This window comes from Rhinoderma darwinii, chromosome 1 (assembly GCF_050947455.1).
Source record: "Rhinoderma darwinii isolate aRhiDar2 chromosome 1, aRhiDar2.hap1, whole genome shotgun sequence".
NCBI classification, from domain to species: domain Eukaryota; kingdom Metazoa; phylum Chordata; class Amphibia; order Anura; family Rhinodermatidae; genus Rhinoderma; species Rhinoderma darwinii.
In genome coordinates this window covers 501,275,650-501,297,421 of record NC_134687.1, presented here as the reverse complement: position 1 = coordinate 501,297,421, position 21,772 = coordinate 501,275,650, and the positions used below count along the sequence as shown (strand labels likewise).

The following is a 21,772-nucleotide window of genomic DNA, read 5'->3' as shown; positions in this document are numbered from 1 at the left end:
TTTGACCCCTTTTTGAGCATTGGCCTGACATTTGCTATGTGTCAGCCCTGTGGAACAGACACCGTGATTATAGAAAACGTAAATATCAGAAAAAATGGTCTGTCTATCAATGTACCTAAAGCGTACATAAACTTTCGCAAACAAAAATTTAAAATTAAACTGCACTTTTGTCCCTCTATGTGAATACATTACTCTTATCAATTTCTCCTATCATCACAGGCGTGTCTTACTGTGTGATGTTTGCCAGTACTGTATGCAATATTCAATCTGCCCATAGGAAGGTTTCTCCGCCTCTATAGAGTAACAGGCAGCATCAGAGCGCAGGGAAGAGAATGTGATGTGCTCTGCTGCTGTCCGGTCTATAGTGTGTGACAGGCGCTTCACTAGAAGAAGCAGCTCAGGTCTGCGGCGGCTCCCTATCCGCTCTGTACACTGCTGTAACCGGCAGCAGAAGAGCGCAGGGAAGAGAATGTGATGTGCTCTGCTGATGTCGGGTCTATAGTGTGTGACAGGCGCTTCACTAGAAGCAGCAGCTTAGCTCTGCGGCGGCTCCCTGTTCCCTCTGTACACTGCTGTAACCGGCAGCAGAAGAGCGCAGGGAAGAGAATGTGATGTGCTCTGCTGCTGTCCGGTCTATAGTGTGTGACAGGCGCTTCACTAGAAGAAGCAGCTCAGCTCTGCGGCGGCTCCCTGTCCTCTCTTCTCCCTCTATACACTGCTGTAACCGGCAGCAGAAGAGCGCAGGGAAGAGAATGTGATGTGCTCTGCTGCTGTCCGGTCTATAGTGTGTGACAGGCGCTTCACTAGAAGAAGCAGTTCAGCTCTGCGGCGGCTCCCTGTTCCCTCTGTACACTGCTGTAACCGGCAGCAGAAGAGCGCAGGGAAGAGAATGTGATGTGCTCTGCTGCTGTCCGGTCTATAGTGTGTGACAGGCGCTTCACTAGAAAAAGCAGCTCAGCTCTGCGGCGGCTCCCTGTCCGCTCTTCTCCCTCTATACACTGCTGTAACCGGCAGCAGAAGAGTGCAGGGAAGAGAATGTGATGTGCTCTACTGCTGTCCGGTCTATAGTGTGTGACAGGTGCTTCATTAGAAGTGCAGGACTGGCGGCGGCTCCCTGTAAACTCGCCAGACCTGCGCATCTTCTCCTAGTGAAGCGCCTGTCACACACTATAGACTGGACAGCAGCAGAGTGCATCACATTCTCTTCCCTGTGCTCTGCTGCTCTATAGTGAGCTGTATAGTACATAGGGGCAGAGAGACCTTCCTGACATCAGGATGGGGCCGCCACCCACCCGTACACACAGGCAGCAGAGTCCTTACACCGAGTACATTCAAACAGTGTACGGATTTCTGCTAGCAACAGGAAAAAAAACAAGAAATAAAGTGTGGTAGAAAAGTGTCAGAGTGGCTGTTTCAAACACATATAACACAAAAAGGAGCCCAAATTTATTAATAAAGCATATTACAAAACTTATTTATATTACACATGCTGATAGAAAATAAAAAAAGTTGATCGAACGTTTAGTTACGCCTTAATTCCCTTAGAACTCAGGGTTGTATGCGATCTGGGATTAAAGGGGTTAAGGGACCCTTTTAACAAGTAGATACAAGCGGTCAGCTGTAATCAGCGGTTATCTGTGAGAAAACCTGGCAGCAAGTCCTTGCATTACACAGTTCCCAAATTAATGGGCTCTCTATGTAATGCAGGACAGGACAAGTCTTTGCAGTCACTCTCAATTCTGGCCAAAAGATGATGATCCTAAACAGGTGCCCCCTATTAAAACAAGGCTTCCCCAATAGGATATATTAAAACTAGTCAACTCCTCTAAGTGGTTTGTAAAAAATAATGGCTGCTGTTTCCATGGTCCATACATCTAAATGACAATGGACCATGTCTGTGTAAATAAGCCCTAACACTTACAGATAGAGTGCCTTGCTAAAGTATAGTTAGAAGCAGATAAAACAGACACGGCGCCACATAGTGCAAAATAAAAGCGATAGAACCAAGGGGCAAAGATGGAGAAATTTGCTCACCTAGGGTTATGGACACCAGTTAGATGTCACAAACGTAAAAGAGCTGCTGCCAGATCCGTGCACAAACAAACAAAGTTTGTTGTCAAGAATTACTGCAAATCCAACGGAGAAAAAAGGACCAAACGGCGCTGCTCGTGAAGGATGTCAGATGAAATAGATTATAAATAAATAGTAAATTTATTAGGCAGTAGTAGGCTACGCGTTTCGACGCCGGACCGGCATCTTCATCAGGCCAATACATACAGTGCGGTAGTTGCACGTTTATATACATGGAGGAAGTAACAATGAATTGGCTAAGAATTTAGAAAAAAAGAAAAAAACCGCCAACATAGGCGGTTCAAAGGTCGGACAGAACAAGTTGTACAAGTGTTTACATAATGTTTACAAAAACTGTTAAAATTACATAAAAACATAATTGTATTAAAATGCCTATAACGAAAACAGCACAAATTGGACCATTTATGACAGCATTCACATTAATGGGGAAAATATATATCTAAACAAAACGGCTGGTGACACGCAGGGTTTGAACCGCAGATAGTTGAACTAGGTCAGATCAGGCTAAAACTTCACTTTTTGCCAATTATTGGAAATGCTATGTGTGACGTAAACCTAACACTTTCCATCACCCCAGGAACTCCATTCCCGCAGTGAATCATGGTGGTTGCAACATAATGTTTTGGAGATGCTTTTCACTGGCAGGGACTGGAAAACGGGTCATGATTGAAGGAAAGATGGATGGCAGTAAATAGAAGACAATTCTTGAGGAAAACCTGTTTTAGTCTGCCAGAGATTTGAGACTGGGACAGATGTTCACCTTCCAGTAGGACAATGACCCTAAACATATGGCTAAAGCTATACTGGAGTGGTATAACTGGAAACATTTAAATGTCTCCAAATGGCGCAAATGGCCTAGTCAAAGTCCAGACCTCAATCCAATTGAGAATCTGTGGCATGACTTGAAGACCGTTGTACACCAACGCAAGCCATATAACTTGAAGGAGTCGAGTGGTTTTGCATGGAAGAATGAGCAACAATTCCAGTGTCTAGATGTGCTAAGCTAATAGAGACATACCCCAAGAGACTTCAATCAGAAATTGCAGTAAAAGGCGGCTCTACAAAGCGTTGACTTTCTGGGGTGAATGCTTAAATCCAAAATCCATTTTAGTTCAAGTTGTGATGCAAAATAACCGGGAATACACCATGAGGGTGAATACTTTTGCAAGGCACTCTATGTTAGTACTAATAGAAAATGCCTGACTATTAGATATTTTAACAAGCCTAACAGTTGGGCACCACTACACCTTAATTCGCAATACATACAGGTTGAGAAAGATTTATTGCAGCCCTGAACTTTTTTTTTATTTAAAAAAAATTCATTTTGTTCAGCAAGTTGGGCTGTTTGATGATGGGAACGTAATAGCATTTTGTGGCTCTTTACCATTCAGAGTGAGCATTTCAGAAGAGAAATTATTTATAGATTTATATAAAGGTTGTCAGCATTTTTCATCTGATACGATGTTGTCATGCGCTGACAATTTACAGGAGCTCGGCTTATTTAAATTATATTCTCAGACAGGAGAAAAACGGATTTATTTTCCTCTGATTACAGCCCATTACTGTTATAAGTCAAGAGAAGATTAGAATGCATTCAGCAGCAAAGCCAATCTTTTCGTCATGTGTATATATGACAAGGGTATAAAGAAACAAAAAAAGGAAAATAAATTATGCAGAGATTTTTGCTTCAGTGAATGAAATAAAGAGCATTATCTGATTTACTACTGGCAGCATACATTTATAAAAAGACTTCATCGAGAAAGACTTCATCGACAATAGGCACGTATCAGCAGAGCTCATTTTTTTTGTACGTGTAGCCATTATGTGACCGTACTTTACTAGAAAATAGTGTTTATTTTATAGATAATAAAAAGATGGGATCAGATCAGGTTTAATTTGCAATACTGAAGTTTACATTTTCATTGGCATAAAAAAAAAAGTAAACAACAAAAAAAGGCTAAAATTTTGGATTAATTTTATGTACCACATCTCTATATAGGGCATTCGGAAGGATCTTTATTTATTTTTATTTTTTTAAAGTGATTATATAATAATATAAGTCAAGTTATAAATGCCTGGGAGAGTGCAATTTCTAATAGCTCCACTACACCCTTTAATGCCTTGTAGAAAAAGTTGAGCTGGAATCAAACTTTTCTCTAATACACATTGCCAAAGCGAAGGATAGCAAAACTCTTTAAAAGGTCTCTTGGGTGAATCAAACCCTGTATTTTCCTCGTGCTATAGAACACTAAATTAGTAATATTAAGCCTAACGATAGAATTATTTTACATATTCTATGGAATTTTACAGATGGGGCAAATTTATCGATAGGGTCAAACACAGCTTCTAGAAAACCTTGATATGTATTTAAAGCAGGGGTGCACAAGGCTCTGTACCCACCGCTGTGGCCAATCAGATATCTACTTCTGTATACAGTTTGCCAGAAATGACAAAGACCTGACAACTTTAAAACAAGTGCAATAGCTTTCTTTATATTCTAAGAGATATAGCACATGCATAAAAAGCAATAAATGTATACAATCTATGCCCAGTATTGCTTTGCCTCCACACCTACCTCACATGTAACATGTTTCCCCCCTTATAACATTTTTCATCCCCACATCACATATGTAAATAGTTAATCCTCCATCACTTGTTCAGCTTGGAAAAAAGGCGCCTCAGAGGTGATCTTATTAACATGTATAAATATATGTGTGGTCAACACAAAGAACTAGCACATTATTTATTATTTCCAAGGACTTTACAAAGGACCAGGGGACATTCATTGGTTTGAAGGAAAGGCGATTCAGATATCAGTACAGGAAAGGGTTCTTTACAGTTAGAGTAGTCAAACGATGAAATGCCCTAGCCCAAGAGGTAGTAATGGCAGATACTATGTCAGCATTTAACCCCTTTAGGACGCAGCCTGTTTTGGCTTTGTGGACACAGATGATTTTTTCAAATCTGACAGGTGTCACTTTCTGTGGTAATAACTCCGGAATGCTTTTACCTATCCAAGCGATTCTGAGATTGTTTTCTCGTGACATATTGTACTTTGTTAGTGAAAATATTTGGTCGATAAATTCAATATTTGTGAAAAACGTCACATTTTAGCAAAAATTTGAATTTTTCTAAATTTAAATGTATTTGCTTGTAAAACAGATAGTAATACCACACAAAATAATTACTAGTTAACATCCCCCATATATCTACTTTATATTTGCATCGGGTTTTTTTCACGTCCTTTTATTTTTCTAGGACGTTACAAGGCTTAGAACTTTAGCAGCAATTTCTCATATTTTCAAGAAAATTTCAATAGGCCATTTTTTCAGGGACCAGTTCAGTTCTGAAGTGGCTTTGAGGGCCTTATATATTAGAAAGTCTCCATAAATCACCCCATTTTGAAAACTGCACCCCTCAAGGTATTCAAAACCACATTCAGAAAGTATTTTAACCCTTTAGGCGTTTCACAGGAATTAAGGCAAAGTAGAAGTGAAATTTACAAATTTTCATTTGAAATTGTAATAAAAAAAAAAAATCTGTAACACAGAAGGTTTTACCAGGGAAACGCAACTCAATATTTATTGCCCAGATTCTGCAGTTTTTTTTAAATATCCAACATGTGGCCCTAGTGTCCTAATGGACTGAAACACAGGCCTCAGAAGCAAAGGAGCACCTAGTGGATTTTGGGGCCTCCTTTTTTTTAGGAATATATTTTAGGCACCATGTCAGGTTTGAAGAGGTCTTGTGGTACCTAAACAGTCGAAACCCCCCAAAAGTGACCCCATCTTAGAAACTACACCCCTCAAGGCATTTTTTTCTAGGGGTACAGTGAGCATTTTCACCCCACAGTTTTTTTTGCAGAATTTAGTGGAATTAGTCTGTGAAGATGAAAAACACCTTTTTTTCTGTGGAAACAGAATTTTTTCATTTTTACAAGTAATAAAGGCGAAAAAGCACCCCAACATTTGTAAAGCAATTTCTCCCGATCAGTGCCATGTCGGGTTTGCAACGCCCCAGAGGGACCAAAACAGTAGAAAGCCCCCAAAAGTGACCCCATTTTGGAAACTACACCCCTCAAGGAATTTTTCTAGTGGTATAGTGAGCATTTTGACCCCACAGGTTCTTTTTTAGAGCTAAGGTGACCAAAAAACTGCGATTTTGGCGCTTTAAATTCTTTATTTCTTACAGCGTTCACATTGCGCAATAAATTACATTTTACTTTATTCTGCCGGTCGGTACGATTACAGCGATACCATATGTGTATAGGTTTTTTTACGTTTTGCAGCATTTGCACAATAAAATTAAGTTTCTATAAAATAATTTATTTTCTGAGACACCATATTCTGAGCCGTAACTATTTTATTTTTTCATCAAAAAAGCTGTGGGAGGTCTTGTTTTTTGCGGGACAGGTTGTAGTTTTTATTGGTACTATTTTGGGGTAAATGCGACTTTTTGATCACTTTTTATTCTATATCTTGGGAGGGGTGGTGACCAAAAATAGAAATGCTGACATAGTTTCACGTTTATTTTGTTTGCGGCGTTCACCGTGCGGAAAAATTAACACTATAGTTTCATAGTTTGAGTCGTTACGAACACGGTGATACCAAATATGTGCACTTTTTTTTAACATTTTAATTTTTTCCCTATAATAAATGACTTCTTATAGGAAAACAAAAACTTTTATTTTTATGCTGGATTCATACGAGCGTTGCGTTTTTGCGCGCGCAAACAAAGCGGCGTTTTGCGCGCGCAAACACCATTTGACAGTTGCGTGTGTCATCCGTGTCTGATGCGCGGCTGCGTGATTTTCGCGCAGCCGCCATCATAGAGATGAGTCTAGTCGACGCCCGTCACTGTCTAAGGTGCTGAAAGAGCTAACTCTTTCAGCACCCTCGACAGTGAATGCCGTGAAAAAAAGAAAAAGTTCGTACTTACCGAGAACTTCCCGGCCGTTGCCTTGGTGACGCGCCTCTCGACATCGGGCCCCACCTCCCTGCATGACGCGCCAGTCCATGTGACCGCTGCAGGCTGTGCTTGGCCTGTGATTGGCTGGAGCTGTCACTTGGCCTGAATTGTCATCCCGGGAGGTCAGACTGGAGGAAGACGCCGGGAGTTATCGGTAAGTCAGAACTTTTTTTTTTTACAGGTTCATGTTTATTGGGATCGGTAGTCACTGTCCATGGTGCTGAAACAGTTTAACTCTTTCTGCACCATGGACAGTGACTATCTCCTGACGTCGCGTACCGATAATTTTTTTGCCGGGTTCGGCCAAATAGAGTTCGGCCGAACCCGGTGAAGTTCGGTTCGCTTGTCCGGCTTCGCTAATCGCAAAGACACTCCGTTTGGATGTTCGGAAACAGAAAAGCACGTGGTGCTTTTCTGTTTACATTCATCCTTTTGACAGCTGTTGCGCAAACACGCAGTTCGCACGGAAGTGCTTCCGTGCGACATGCGTGGTTTTCACGCACCCATTGACTTCAATGGGTGTGTGATGCGTTGAAAACGCTGAATCAACGGACATGTCGTGAGTTTTTTGCAACGGAGCAACGCTGTGCAAAAAACGCTGCCATGTCTGCACGGCCCCATTGACTAATATAGCTACGGGCAACGCACATGAAAATCACGCGCGTTGCACGCGCGTATTTTACGTTCGTCTGAATAAGCCCTTACACTTTTATAAAACATTTTTATTAACTTTTTACACTTTTTTTTTTTGACCTGCAGCTCTGATCGCTGATAGAATACATTACACTACCTAGGTAGTGTAACGTATTCTAACTGTCAGTGTGACGTCACAGTCACTCTGACAGTTAGTCTACGAGGATCAGCCAGAGGCTGGTCCTCATAGGCTTCCATACATGGCAGACCCGGAGGCCGTTGCCTGGTGTCCGGATGCCATCACAAGCATCAGCAGCCCCCACGATTGCATGGGGGCTGCTGATGTGCTACAAACCCCCTACATGCGGAAATCGCAATCGAGCCCCGCATGTAACGGGTTAATTGCCTAAATAAGCGGCGATGAGCCGCTGATCGGCAACACTGGAGTGTCAGCTGTCGGGGACAGCTGATCTCCCAGTTCCCGATGAACACCTTGTCGCCGACAGTGTGCATCGGGAACGACACAGTGACTTCCTGTCACTCTGACAGAAAGCCTATCAGGACCAGCTGAAGGTTGGTCCCGATGGGCTTCCGTCCATGGCAGACACGGCTTACGTTTGCCATACTAACTATCGGCAAACCCCACTATTTCAGACCGGGGTCTGCCGATATGATAGAAACCCCTAAAATTTGGCGATTGCAACCGATCGCCGAATTTAAGTGCTTAATTCGCCGAAATCAGCGGCAAAAGCACCGCTGGCCGGCAAGAGTGGAGTGTCAGCTGTCGGCGACAGCTGACCTCCCGGTTCCCGGTGCACACTGTCGCCGACAGTGTGCATCGGAAAAAACTCAATAACTGTACGTCCTCGTGCGGGAAGTAACCTCCCGCAACGACGTACAGTTACTTACTCGTGCGGATAGGGGGTTAAAAAAAGGGCTAGATGTTTATTTACTTACAAATGGCATTGAGGGTTATAATTAATCTAGCAATGAATGATGTGATGACCTGATGTTCTAGCTGCTATTTATATACAATACAGATCTGTGATACACAGTAAAGTCAAGACTTTAATGTATTGTTGAAGTAAAAATTGTCATTCGATAAGGAAAAATCTTGTAGATGAGAAAAGAAAAATGAATATACAGTGGATATAAAAAAAAAAAGTCTACACACCCCTGTTAAAATGCCAGGTTTTTGTCATGTTACAAAATCAGTCCAAGATGAATAATTTCAGAATTTTTTCCACCTTAAGGGTATGTGCACACACACTAATTACGTCCGTAATTGACGGACGTAATTCGGCCGCAAGTACCGGACCGAACACAGTGCAGGGAGCCGGGCTCCTAGCATCATACTTATGTACGATGCTAGGAGTCCCTGCCTCGCTGCAGGACAACTGTCCCGTACTGTAATCATGTTTTCAGTACGGGACAGTCGTCCTGCAGAGAGGCAGGGACTCCTAGCATCGTACATAAGTATGATGCTAGGAGCCCGGCTCCCTGCACTGTGTTCGGTCCGGGTCTTCCGGCCGAAATACGTCCGTCCTTTACGGACGTAATTAGTGTGTGTGCACATACCCTTAATGTCACCGATAATCTGTACAATTCCATTGAAAAACAAATGGAAATCTTTTAGGGTGGAAAAATAAAAATGAGAACAAAAAATAATGTGGTTACATAAATATGCACACCCTTAAACTAATACTTGGTTGAATTACCCTTTGACTTTATGACAGCATTCAGTCTTTTTGGGTAGAAGTGGAACTTGACTTGGCAATTGTTGCCCACTCTTCCTTGCAAAAGCGCTCCAAATCTGTCAGATTGCAAGGGCATCTCCTGTGTACAGCCCTCTTCAGGTCACCCCACAGATTTTCAAAGGGATTCAGGTATGGGCTCTGGCTGGGCACAAAAAGTTGATCTTCTTCTGGTGAAGCCATTCTTTTGTTGATTTGGAGGTATGCTTTGGGTCGGTCATGCTGAAAGGTGAAATTCCTCTTCATCTTCAGCTTTTTAGCAGAGGCCTGCAGATTTTGTGCCAATATTGCCTGATATTTGGAACTGTTCATAATTCTCTCCACCTTGACTAAAGCCCCCGTTCCACCTGCAGAAAAACAACCCCAAAGCATAATGCTGCCTCCACCATGCTTCACTATGGGTATGGTGTTCTTTTGGTGATGTGCAGTGTTGGCTTTGCGCCAAACATACCTTTTGGAAATATGGCCAAAAAGTTCAACCTTGATCCCATCAGCCCATAACACGATTTCCCACATGCTTTTGGCTTGTGACTTGATGTAGGTCTTTGCAAAACATAGCCAGGCTTGGATATTTTTCTTTGTTAGAAAAGGCTTCCATCTTGCCACCCTACCCCACAGCACAGACATGAAGAATACGGGAGATTGTTGTCACATGCACTACACAACCAGTACCTGTCAGAAAGTCCTACAGCTCTTTTAATGTTGCTCTAGGCCTCTTAGTTGCCTCCCTGACCCGTTTTTGTCTTGTCAAAATTGTCTAAACATGTATGGCAAACTAGTAGACCTAAAAACATTGTTTTTCAGGCTCATGTTGTTTGACCATGTTTATTCGATTTAAAGTGAACCTGTCACCAGCATTTCACCTATTGAACTTTACTTATTCCTCACTGACCGCTGATATCAAACGTTCATTGCCGTTATCCCCTCTCCTAAACTCCTCCTCCGACTGTAAATAACGACATGCAAACATTTTGCGCTTTTTATGGTAATAATCCGATGTCCATTTGTGCGCACAGGCCAGAAGAGGACATCAACACACAAGCATGGAATTTTGTGTGCTGGCGGAAGGCGAGGAGATGTCAATCAGAAGTAAGGAGGTGGGGTAAACTCGGAAAGACTTGAGGAATTAAGATATGATTCTTTTCAAACGAAGATATGACTCTTCTATGCACATTAGCATATGGTATGGGAACACTAAAGGTACAGAGCCGACTAAGAAGAAAATTATATAGAAATGATTTTCACCCACTACTACCAGGTGTTGCTGGTTTAATAGGTGAAATGCTGGTGACACGTTCCCTTTAATACAGTTACATCTAGTGTAAAAAAAAAAAAAAACACCTCTACGTATGGGCAACAGTGTCCAGCCACATTTAGAGAAAAGATGACCGATTCTCTGGATATGCTTACTGTCATCAAAGAGGCAACTATATGAGTTGCCAGCCTAGTCCCCAGAGCCAGTTAGATCCAGCACAAAGCAAATTACATGGGGGTTAGGAACAGAAGTACTACTAACATCCCAGGTCTTCCTGTATCTGTCCTGCTCCCTGCAAAAACACAAAAAGTATTTCAATGGGTTGTGCATGGACTATGGTCTATTGCACTTGTTCTAAACAACCAGAATGTTGACTGAATGCCTCTGACAAATCTCCAGATACAGAATAAAAACTCAAATAATACTGGGGCTGTTACTATTACAAGAAATGGTTCTAGCCTTCAAAACTTGACAAGAATCATGAAATGTGACGGATTCAAAGATTTATAGTCTATTTGACATTTCATACAGATCGCAAAACAAACTACATGTTTAAGCTAGCAAAAATGTCACTTTTGTTCTCAAAAGACGTGCAGTTTACCATGCAGTAAAGCTGAATACTGGTGTGTTGTCGGATGTTCTTAGAATCTGTCAAAAAAAAAGACACCTTAAATCCTACGCTTTGCAGGACTTCTATCTTTAGTGACTGACTTGTGCACCACGCATTCAGGCCCTGCACTATCCTTTTTACCTGTAGTGTGCCTTTAATTTCGACAACAAATGAAACTAGCATATATTACTACTCTTGACCTAGCCATGATTAAGAGCACAGCCAGTGCTTGAAACGCGTAGGCTAATCTATTTGCCACATACCAACACCTTGTTTTTTCTCCTGGTGTTTCTCTCTAAGCTTTTGTTTGCTTATATCCAATAAAGTGGAAACCGAGTGTTTCCTTGTTATACCACGAATCGCTGGATCCCTTTGTTTTTTCTGATATATTACTATAATACTGCGGAGATATGATAGATAGATTATATATACACTACCGTTCAAAGGTTTAGGGTCACTTAAAAATGTCATTATTTTTGAAAGAAAAGCACAGTTTTTTGCAATGAAGATAACATTAAATTAATCAGAAATACACTCTATACATTGTTAATGTGGTAAATGACTATTCTAGCTGCAAACGTCTGTTTTTTAATGCAATATCTACATAGGTGTATAGAGGCCCATTTCCAGCAACCATCACTCCAGTGTTCTAATGGTACATTGTGTTTGCTCACTGTGTTAGAAGGCTAATGGATGATTAGAAAATACTTGAAAACCCTTGTGCAATTATGTTAGCACCGCTGTAAACAGTTTTGCTGTTTAGAGGAGCTATAAAACTGACCTTCCTTTGAGCTAGTTGAGAATCTGGAGCATTACATTTGTGGGTTCGATTAAACTCTCAAAATGGCTAGAAAAAGAGAGCTTTCATGTGAAACTCGACAGTCTATTCTTGTTCTTAGAAATGAAGGCTATTCCATGTGAGAAATTGCCAAGAAACTGAAGATTTCCTACAACGGTGTGTACTACTCCCTTCAGAGGACAGCACACACAGGCTCTAACCAGAGTAGAAAGAGAAGTGGGAGGCCCCGCTGCACAACTGAGCAACAAGACAAGTACATTAGAGTCTCTAGTTTGAGAAATAGACGCCTCACAGGTCCTCAACTGGCAGCTTCATTAAATAGTACCCGCAAAACGCCAGTGTCAACGTCTACAGTGAAGAGGCGACTCCGGGATGCTGGCCTTCAGGGCAGAGTGGCAAAGAAAAAGCCATATCTGAGACTGCCTAATAAAAGGAAAAGATTAATATGGGCAAAAGCACACAGACATTGCACAGAGGAAGATTGGAAAAAAGTGTTATGGACAGACAAATCGAAGTTTGAGCTGTTTGGATCACACAGAAGAACATTTGTGAGATGCAGAACAACTGAAAAGATGCTGGAAGAGTGCCTGACGCCATCTGTCAAGCATGGTGGAGGTAATGTGATGGTCTGGGGTTGCTTTGGCGCTGGTAAAGTGGGAGATTTGTACAAGGTAAAAGGGATTTTGAATAAGGAAGGGATTTTGCAACGCCATGCCACACCCTGTGGACAGCGCTTGATTGGAGCCAATTTCATCCTACAACAGGACAATGACCCAAAGCACACCTCCAAATTATGCAAGAACTATTTAGGGAAGAAGCAGGCAGCTGGTATTCTATCGTAATGGAGTGGCCAGCGTAGTCACCAGATCTCAACCCCATAGAGCTGTTGTGGGAGCAGCTTGACCGTATGGTAGAAGTGCCCATCAAGCCAATCCAACTTGTGGAAGGGGCTTCTGGAAGCATGGGGTGTAATTTCGCCCGATTACCTCAGCAAATTAACAGCTAGAATGCCAAAGGTCTGCAATGCTGTAATTGCTGCAAATGGAGCATTCTATGACGAAAGCAAAGTTTGAAGGAAAAAATTATTATTTGAAATAAAAATCATTATTTCTACCCTTGTCAATGTCTTGACTATATTTTCTAGTCATTTTGCAACTCATTTGATAAATATAAAAGTGTGAGTTTTCATGGAAAACACAAAATTGTCTGGGTGACCCCAAACTGTTGAACAGTAGTGTATATGTGTATGTATATAGAAAAAAATCGAGCAAAGAAGCAGCACTCAATAGCAAAAAATGAAATTTATTCACCCAACACAGCAACGTTTCACTTCCTCCATGGAAGCATTTTCAAGCAATTAGTGAAAAGCACACACAGGTATATATAGGGAGCACAAAGCTCAATTAACAAATCATCTAAATAGCAGCAATTATACACTTCATATTGAAAAAAATACCCCGTGTAACAGTGTAACAAAATATTACATATATGTGTACAAGAGTCAAACATTGACAAATGGTATGAGATAAAAAGGCAAAAACCACGGCGCCACTTGGTGTGGATCAAAGAAGGTGGAGGTGAGACAAAAAGGAGGATAATAAATGCTCACCGTATGGTTATGATAGTTGAATTTGATGGGGTCCACAAGATAGCTGCTGCCAGATCCGGGCCGGTTACCGAGGTGACCGCTTGGGTATACTGAATGTACGGAGGAAAAAATGGATCTGTATTGGCGCTGCTGAGTGGTGAAGACAGGAAGAATCCAGAAGTCGGGTGATAGTAAAATATTGGTATTTATTGCTATGCAACGCGTTTCAACGCCGAACTGGCGTTTTCGTCAGGCATGGGGAACACAGAAAAAAAGGGGACATGTATATATACACACAGAAGGGGTCATCTGATTGGAGCCCATTCAGACTGGGCAAAAAAACCGCCAAAAACTCAAGGAGGTCAAAGTTCAAACGGTGCAATCAATTCTAATGACATTTCATAGTAATTACACAGTAAAACACATTAAGAACCATAGGAAAGGTAAAAGGTGAGTTGTCACTGTAGGGAACTCTCAGTTTATTCATAAATAAAAGATGTGTGTAAAATATCGGGTGATAAAAACATTATATGTGAGGGACGGCAATGTTTTGTTATTGCATGGTAAACTGATAATATCAGAAGGGAAATAAATGGTGAGCAAGTACTGAATGTTTTGTTTTAGGTGGTTTGTTTATTTATTTCTTTTATTTCAATCGTGGGACTAGGATATGAGAAGTTACGTGTGCGGATTGGGTTTGTTACCGGTTGTCAAGGAGACCACCTACGCTACGGTGGCCGATGCGGTCCAAAGCGAGATGGAACGCACGGTGAACCGCAAAACGCCAGAGAAAGCCGGTCTATGCAGCAAGAACAGAAGGACAGGAGAGGAGAATGTGTTGCCGAGAAGGGATAGGTAGATAATGAAACATAATGTGAGTAAAGAAATCTAATGCTTTCAATGACACAGTGTAACGGTAGTTTGTTTCAATGTTTGTTTTAATCATTAGAATTGGTTTACGTCTCTTGGGACAGATGGAAGGTTAGGGGGGGGGGGGGTTGTGAAGTTGGCATAGATGAGTGTTAATGGGGGCAATGTCTAAAAGGGTGGTTTCTTGCCTGGATGGACAATGCATAACGTATATATTGTGTTGTTGTTGTTGTGTTAATATTGATATTAACTCGAGGGGAAGAAGTCCTAACAGCAAAAATTGGAACATTGCAGTTTAGGGCATGAAAACGCGAATGCAAATGGGGGGGGGGGGGGGGGGAAAGGAGGGTGGTGGCTGTTGGTGGGAAATACGGCAACAAATTGTGTCAGCCGGGTCTCGTAGTTACATATTTGGATCGTTGTACTGTACTGTATTTTTGGAGAGATCCAAGGTATCCCGAGGTATGTCTGAGGGATGTTTGAGAGTTAGTCTAAAGATGACTCTGTGATGTCGTTTAGACCAAATGGGTGTAGTGTGTTCATTTTAAAAATCCAGAAATTTTCTCTTTGTTTTAATTTGTTAAATCTGTTTGGGACGTCGGGGTGAATGTGTTCAATGGGTGTTACTGTAATTTTATTGGCCTTGCATTCGTGTGTCTGAGAAAAATGACGAGATACACTATGTTTGAGGTACCCAGTGTTAATATTGAAACGGTGATTATTGACTCGGGTTCTTAGGCATTGGGTGGTTCTACCAATATACTGTAGTTGGCACGGGCATTCTAAGAGGTAAATGACATATGAGCTGCCGCAGTTAAGGAGTGTTTGAATTGTGAATGTCTCGTTGGTGACAGTGGAAGTGTAGTTGTATTTTTTGTGGCTTATGGAGTTACAGCAAAGGCAGCGTGAATGTCCACATTTGAAGGAGCCTTTGAGGTTAGAAAGAAAGTTTGTATGTGTTGTCAGATGTTTCTTTGTTCTGCTTGGAGCAAGTATATTTTTGAGGGTTAGGGAGCGTCTGAATGTAATATTAGGTTTGTCTGATAGTGTGTCTTTTAAGTGCGGGTCATTTTTTAGGATGTGCCAATGTTTGGAGAGAATGTTTCTGATCATTTTGTTGCCTCTATTGTAGGTGGTGATGAAGTTGATATTGGAGTTACCAGGGCCAGACTTGGGTTTCACCGTAGGGGGATTTAGACAGGAATTTTGTGTGAGTTCAGAGGCTTTGGATTTAGCACCTTTTATAAGATTTATTGGAAAATATTTGTCTTTGAATCTTTTTTCTAGGATTGCGCATTCTTTGTTGAAATCCGTATCTGTGCTGCAGTTCTTCCTAATTCTCCTAAATTGGCCAAAAGGGATGTTTTTGAGCCAGGGGCGGTGGTGGGCGCTTCTGAAATCGATATAACTATTGACGTCTACTAGTTTAAAGTGTGTACTTGTCGTGAATTTGTTGATGTCATTGTCGTACTTGATGGTGAGATCCAGAAAATCTATGGAGGTGGGGGAAAAGATGTGAGTGAATGATAGGTCGTAGTTATTATTGTTTAGGGTTCCCATGAAGCGAGCGGCTTCCTCTTCAGTACCTTTCCATACTATAAACAGGTCGTCAATGTACCGTTTGTAAAGCAATATGTTGTTTTTATAGGGGTGTTCACCGTTTATGTGTATTTTTTCGAAGGATCCCATGTAGAGATTGGCGTAGGAGGGTGCAAAACGGGTGCCCATAGCACAGCCTTTGATCTGGTGGTAAAAATTATTATTAAAGCTGAAGATGTTGTGTTTGAGGATGAAATCGATGCAGTTGGTTAGAAAATCTAACTGGGATTCGGGGATTGTGTTGGTGGATGAGAGGAAAGAATGGGCTACTTCAATGCCTTTATTATGAGGAATGTTACTATACAATGTGGTAACGTCTGCTGTTAAAAAACTGATTGGGGATGTTGAACGGTCAAAATTTAGGTCATTTAGATCTCTAATTAGTTGTGTGGAATCTCTGAGGTAGGATGGTAAGGTTAGGACAAATGGTTGGAGATGAAGATCAATGAAGTGTGAAAGGTTGCTTGTGAGGGAGTCTATTCCCGAGATGATGGGGCGTCCGGGCGGATCGATTAATGATTTGTGGATTTTAGGAAGGTGGTAAATGAAGGGCATGTTCGGGAATGGGACAGTTAGAAAACGTTTCTCTTTTTTATTTATCAGTCCTGATTTGGCAGCTGACTCAATAAGGTCTTTATATTCTTGTGTATAAAGGGATAGTGGGTTGGTGGTGAGTTTTCTGTAGAACGTGATGTCGTTTAGGATTCTTGTGGTCTCTTCAAAATACTTGTGTCGGTCCTGGATAACTATGCCCCCCCCTTTGTCAGCTGGGCGAATTATGACTTCTTGGTTTTTTTGGAGATTTTTCATGGCTCTTCTCTCGTGGTTAGTTAGATTGTCAATATACTGAGATGGAAGTTCAAGTGTTCTAAATTCGTTACTAACCAGGGACGAGAATGTTTCAATCATTGGGCCCTGGTGGTGGGTCGGGTAAAAGTTGGATTTGGGGTGGACTTCCACTGGGATGGCTGAGGGTGTAGGAGAATCTATAGGCAATTCAATTGTTGGGTCTGGTTTAGTGGTGTATTTGGTCATAGCGAAATGTCTGGTGAGTGTAAGTTTTCTTACGAACCTGTTGAGGTCCATAAAGAGTTCAAAGCTGTCAATTGGTGCCGTGGGGCAGAACGAGAGGCCCCTATTCAAAAGGCTGTGTTCAGAACTGTTTAGAATGTGTAATGATAAGTTGAACAATTTTATTGTTGGACCAGATTCCTCTTTTTGTTGAGTGATGGATGTTGTTTTGGTCTGTTTTCTGCCTCCTCTCCGTCCTCTAGGTCTATGTCTAATTTTCTTTTGGTCGAAATTTTTTGTATTCTTGGGAAAAAGTGAGTGATGGTTTGGGCTTTGGGACTTGTGATGTATGGAATCAGAATGTCTTTGCTCACTACGGTGGGAGTTAGTGGCGGTCTGACCAACTGAGAGGGGAGTCCTAAAAAAGACGTTGTTGCGTATGTAAAATCAAGAACAGATGTGGCCAGGTCTAAATTGGGGTTTGTAAATCCCTGGGTTGTGTTATGGTCCTCTGGTGGACTGCGGAAGTGGTCCTCAGGTGAGGTCGGATTGGTGAAAAAGGGGGTGTTGTGTACTGATAGTTGGAGTAGGGATGAGAGACTGTTGCCGTCGTCCTCATCTATGTTGTCTATGGAGTCATTGGTCAAAGATAGGGGGGACTGGACGGTGGGGGGTGGGGGGACTTCCATAGGTTCAGAAGTAGAGGGTAGTCTAGATAAATGTATAGCTAGGTCAGAGGATTTAAAGGCATTCATAGGTACCTTAGGGCTGAAAGGTCTATGTGAGGAAGGGTGAGAGGGTAATTGGGTGGGGTTCAGGGTGGGGACTGGAATTGTGTGGTGACAAAAGGATTTGGGGACTTGGGGAGTCTCTGAAAGATTTCCTTGTTTGTTATGTGGTGCTGTTTCGTTTGTTTGGTTGGTGGGTCTGGATTTGGAGTTGTTCCTGAAGGACCTACTATAGGTCATGACTCTATTCTGTGGGGTTGCAGGATTTGATTTGCCCAAATAGTTCCTACTTTGGGTATGAGTATGGTCGGGTACAGTGGCATCTTTGTAAGGGATAGGTATGGTGCTGGATTTCCAGTCACCTGCAGGATTGAGGGCATAATCAGCCTGATCTCTTTTTAATTTTTTCACTTTTTTTGAAATGAGATCTCTTTCATAAGTGATGAGTCTCCTGCTGGTGGATTCCTCTAACTTGGAGAAATCACAATGATCACTGAATTGTGATAGTTGCTCCTTGATCGTAAGGATATCAGAAAGGAGGGCATTACTAAGCATGGTGCGTTTAGCGTGCAACCTTTCTAGGAAACCTAGATGGCATTTATCTATAAAAGACTTCCAGTCAGTACTGAAAGTGAGGTCTGTGGGGTAAGGGTTAGTGATAAGTAACCTTAGACCTCTAGGGGTGATGTTACCAGAAATATACAATGATAAAAACTGACAATCGATGTTCTGTAGGGCCTCCTTTTTTAAGAGGTCTTCCAACGATAGGTATAAGTCAGTCATCCTTTGAGTTTCTTCAAGTGATGAATTGTTACTCACTATGTGAGAGTGTCCTGGCAGGGTGTCAATCCCAATGGTTTCACGGATGAGCCGTTCGCGAAGTAAGTTCCTTTCGTTGGTAAAATCCAGCATCGTGGTTTGTAGGTTCCAGACGCTTGTATGGTGTTCCAAGGGGTGGATTTGAGATGTGGTAGATCCAAAGTAGCGGCTGCCAGTGCAGGAGACGACTTTCCAACCAAGGAACTCCGGTGGACAACACCAGGAATTGGTGGTGGGATGCTCCCGGTATCGGAGTATCGGCTTGGCAAAGCGGATAAAATCCGATCTGAAGTAGATAAAAAGGCAAAAACCACGGCGCCACTTGGTGTGGATCAAAGAAGGTGGAGGTGAGACAAAAAGGAGGATAATAAATGCTCACCGTATGGTTATGATAGTTGAATTTGATGGGGTCCACAAGATAGCTGCTGCCAGATCCGGGCCGGTTACCGAGGTGACCGCTTGGGTATACTGAATGTACGGAGGAAAAAATGGATCTGTATTGGCGCTGCTGAGTGGTGAAGACAGGAAGAATCCAGAAGTCGGGTGATAGTAAAATATTGGTATTTATTGCTATGCAACGCGTTTCAACGCCGAACTGGCGTTTTCGTCAGGCATGGGGAACACAGAAAAAAAGGGGACATGTATATATACACACAGAAGGGGTCATCTGATTGGAGCCCATTCAGACTGGGCAAAAAAACCGCCAAAAACTCAAGGAGGTCAAAGTTCAAACGGTGCAATCAATTCTAATGACATTTCATAGTAATTACACAGTAAAACACATTAAGAACCATAGGAAAGGTAAAAGGTGAGTTGTCACTGTAGGGAACTCTCAGTTTATTCATAAATAAAAGATGTGTGTAAAATATCGGGTGATAAAAACATTATATGTGAGGGACGGCAATGTTTTGTTATTGCATGGTAAACTGATAATATCAGAAGGGAAATAAATGGTGAGCAAGTACTGAATGTTTTGTTTTAGGTGGTTTGTTTATTTATTTCTTTTATTTCAATCGTGGGACTAGGATATGAGAAGTTACGTGTGCGGATTGGGTTTGTTACCGGTTGTCAAGGAGACCACCTACGCTACGGTGGCCGATGCGGTCCAAAGCGAGATGGAACGCACGGTGAACCGCAAAACGCCAGAGAAAGCCGGTCTATGCAGCAAGAACAGAAGGACAGGAGAGGAGAATGTGTTGCCGAGAAGGGATAGGTAGATAATGAAACATAATGTGAGTAAAGAAATCTAATGCTTTCAATGACACAGTGTAACGGTAGTTTGTTTCAATGTTTGTTTTAATCATTAGAATTGGTTTACGTCTCTTGGGACAGATGGAAGGTTAGGGGGGGGGGGGTTGTGAAGTTGGCATAGATGAGTGTTAAATGGGGGCAATGTCTAAAAGGGTGGTTTCTTGCCTGGATGGACAATGCATAACGTATATATTGTGTTGTTGTTGTGTTAATATTGATATTAACTCGAGGGGAAGAAGTCCTAACAGCAAAAATTGGAACATTGCAGTTTAGGGCATGAAAACGCGAATGCAAATGGGGGGGGGGGGGGGGGGGAAGGAGGGTGGTGGCTGTTGGTGGGAAATACGGCAACAAATTGTGTCAGCCGGGTCTCGTAGTTACATATTTGGATCGTTGTACTGTACTGTATTTTTGGAGAGATCCAAGGTATCCCGAGGTATGTCTGAGGGATGTTTGAGAGTTAGTCTAAAGATGACTCTGTGATGTCGTTTAGACCAAATGGGTGTAGTGTGTTCATTTTAAAAATCCAGAAATTTTCTCTTTGTTTTAATTTGTTAAATCTGTTTGGGACGTCGGGGTGAATGTGTTCAATGGGTGTTACTGTAATTTTATTGGCCTTGCATTCGTGTGTCTGAGAAAAATGACGAGATACACTATGTTTGAGGTACCCAGTGTTAATATTGAAACGGTGATTATTGACTCGGGTTCTTAGGCATTGGGTGGTTCTACCAATATACTGTAGTTGGCACGGGCATTCTAAGAGGTAAATGACATATGAGCTGCCGCAGTTAAGGAGTGTTTGAATTGTGAATGTCTCGTTGGTGACAGTGGAAGTGTAGTTGTATTTTTTGTGGCTTATGGAGTTACAGCAAAGGCAGCGTGAATGTCCACATTTGAAGGAGCCTTTGAGGTTAGAAAGAAAGTTTGTATGTGTTGTCAGATGTTTCTTTGTTCTGCTTGGAGCAAGTATATTTTTGAGGGTTAGGGAGCGTCTGAATGTAATATTAGGTTTGTCTGATAGTGTGTCTTTTAAGTGCGGGTCATTTTTTAGGATGTGCCAATGTTTGGAGAGAATGTTTCTGATCATTTTGTTGCCTCTATTGTAGGTGGTGATGAAGTTGATATTGGAGTTACCAGGGCCAGACTTGGGTTTCACCGTAGGGGGATTTAGACAGGAATTTTGTGTGAGTTCAGAGGCTTTGGATTTAGCACCTTTTATAAGATTTATTGGAAAATATTTGTCTTTGAATCTTTTTTCTAGGATTGCGCATTCTTTGTTGAAATCCGTATCTGTGCTGCAGTTCTTCCTAATTCTCCTAAATTGGCCAAAAGGGATGTTTTTGAGCCAGGGGCGGTGGTGGGCGCTTCTGAAATCGATATAACTATTGACGTCTACTAGTTTAAAGTGTGTACTTGTCGTGAATTTGTTGATGTCATTGTCGTACTTGATGGTGAGATCCAGAAAATCTATGGAGGTGGGGGAAAAGATGTGAGTGAATGATAGGTCGTAGTTATTATTGTTTAGGGTTCCCATGAAGCGAGCGGCTTCCTCTTCAGTACCTTTCCATACTATAAACAGGTCGTCAATGTACCGTTTGTAAAGCAATATGTTGTTTTTATAGGGGTGTTCACCGTTTATGTGTATTTTTTCGAAGGATCCCATGTAGAGATTGGCGTAGGAGGGTGCAAAACGGGTGCCCATAGCACAGCCTTTGATCTGGTGGTAAAAATTATTATTAAAGCTGAAGATGTTGTGTTTGAGGATGAAATCGATGCAGTTGGTTAGAAAATCTAAC

At 41.8% G+C, this 21,772-nt stretch overlaps 1 protein-coding gene across 7 annotated transcripts in view; it reads right to left on the bottom strand.

The window, feature by feature from the left end:
* C1H5orf63 (chromosome 1 C5orf63 homolog) overlaps positions 1-21,772 on the bottom strand; it is a 233,268-nt gene that overhangs the window by 76,478 nt on the left and 135,018 nt on the right. For 2 of the 7 annotated variants that reach the window (XM_075835975.1, XM_075835918.1), the window contains exon 3: positions 11,303-11,349. The exons of the other annotated variants lie outside the window; for them this stretch is intronic. In XM_075835975.1, the coding sequence (XP_075692090.1) occupies positions 11,303-11,349 (47 nt within the window). The remainder of the gene's footprint in view (positions 1-11,302; positions 11,350-21,772) is intronic. 7 annotated transcript variants of the gene reach the window in all.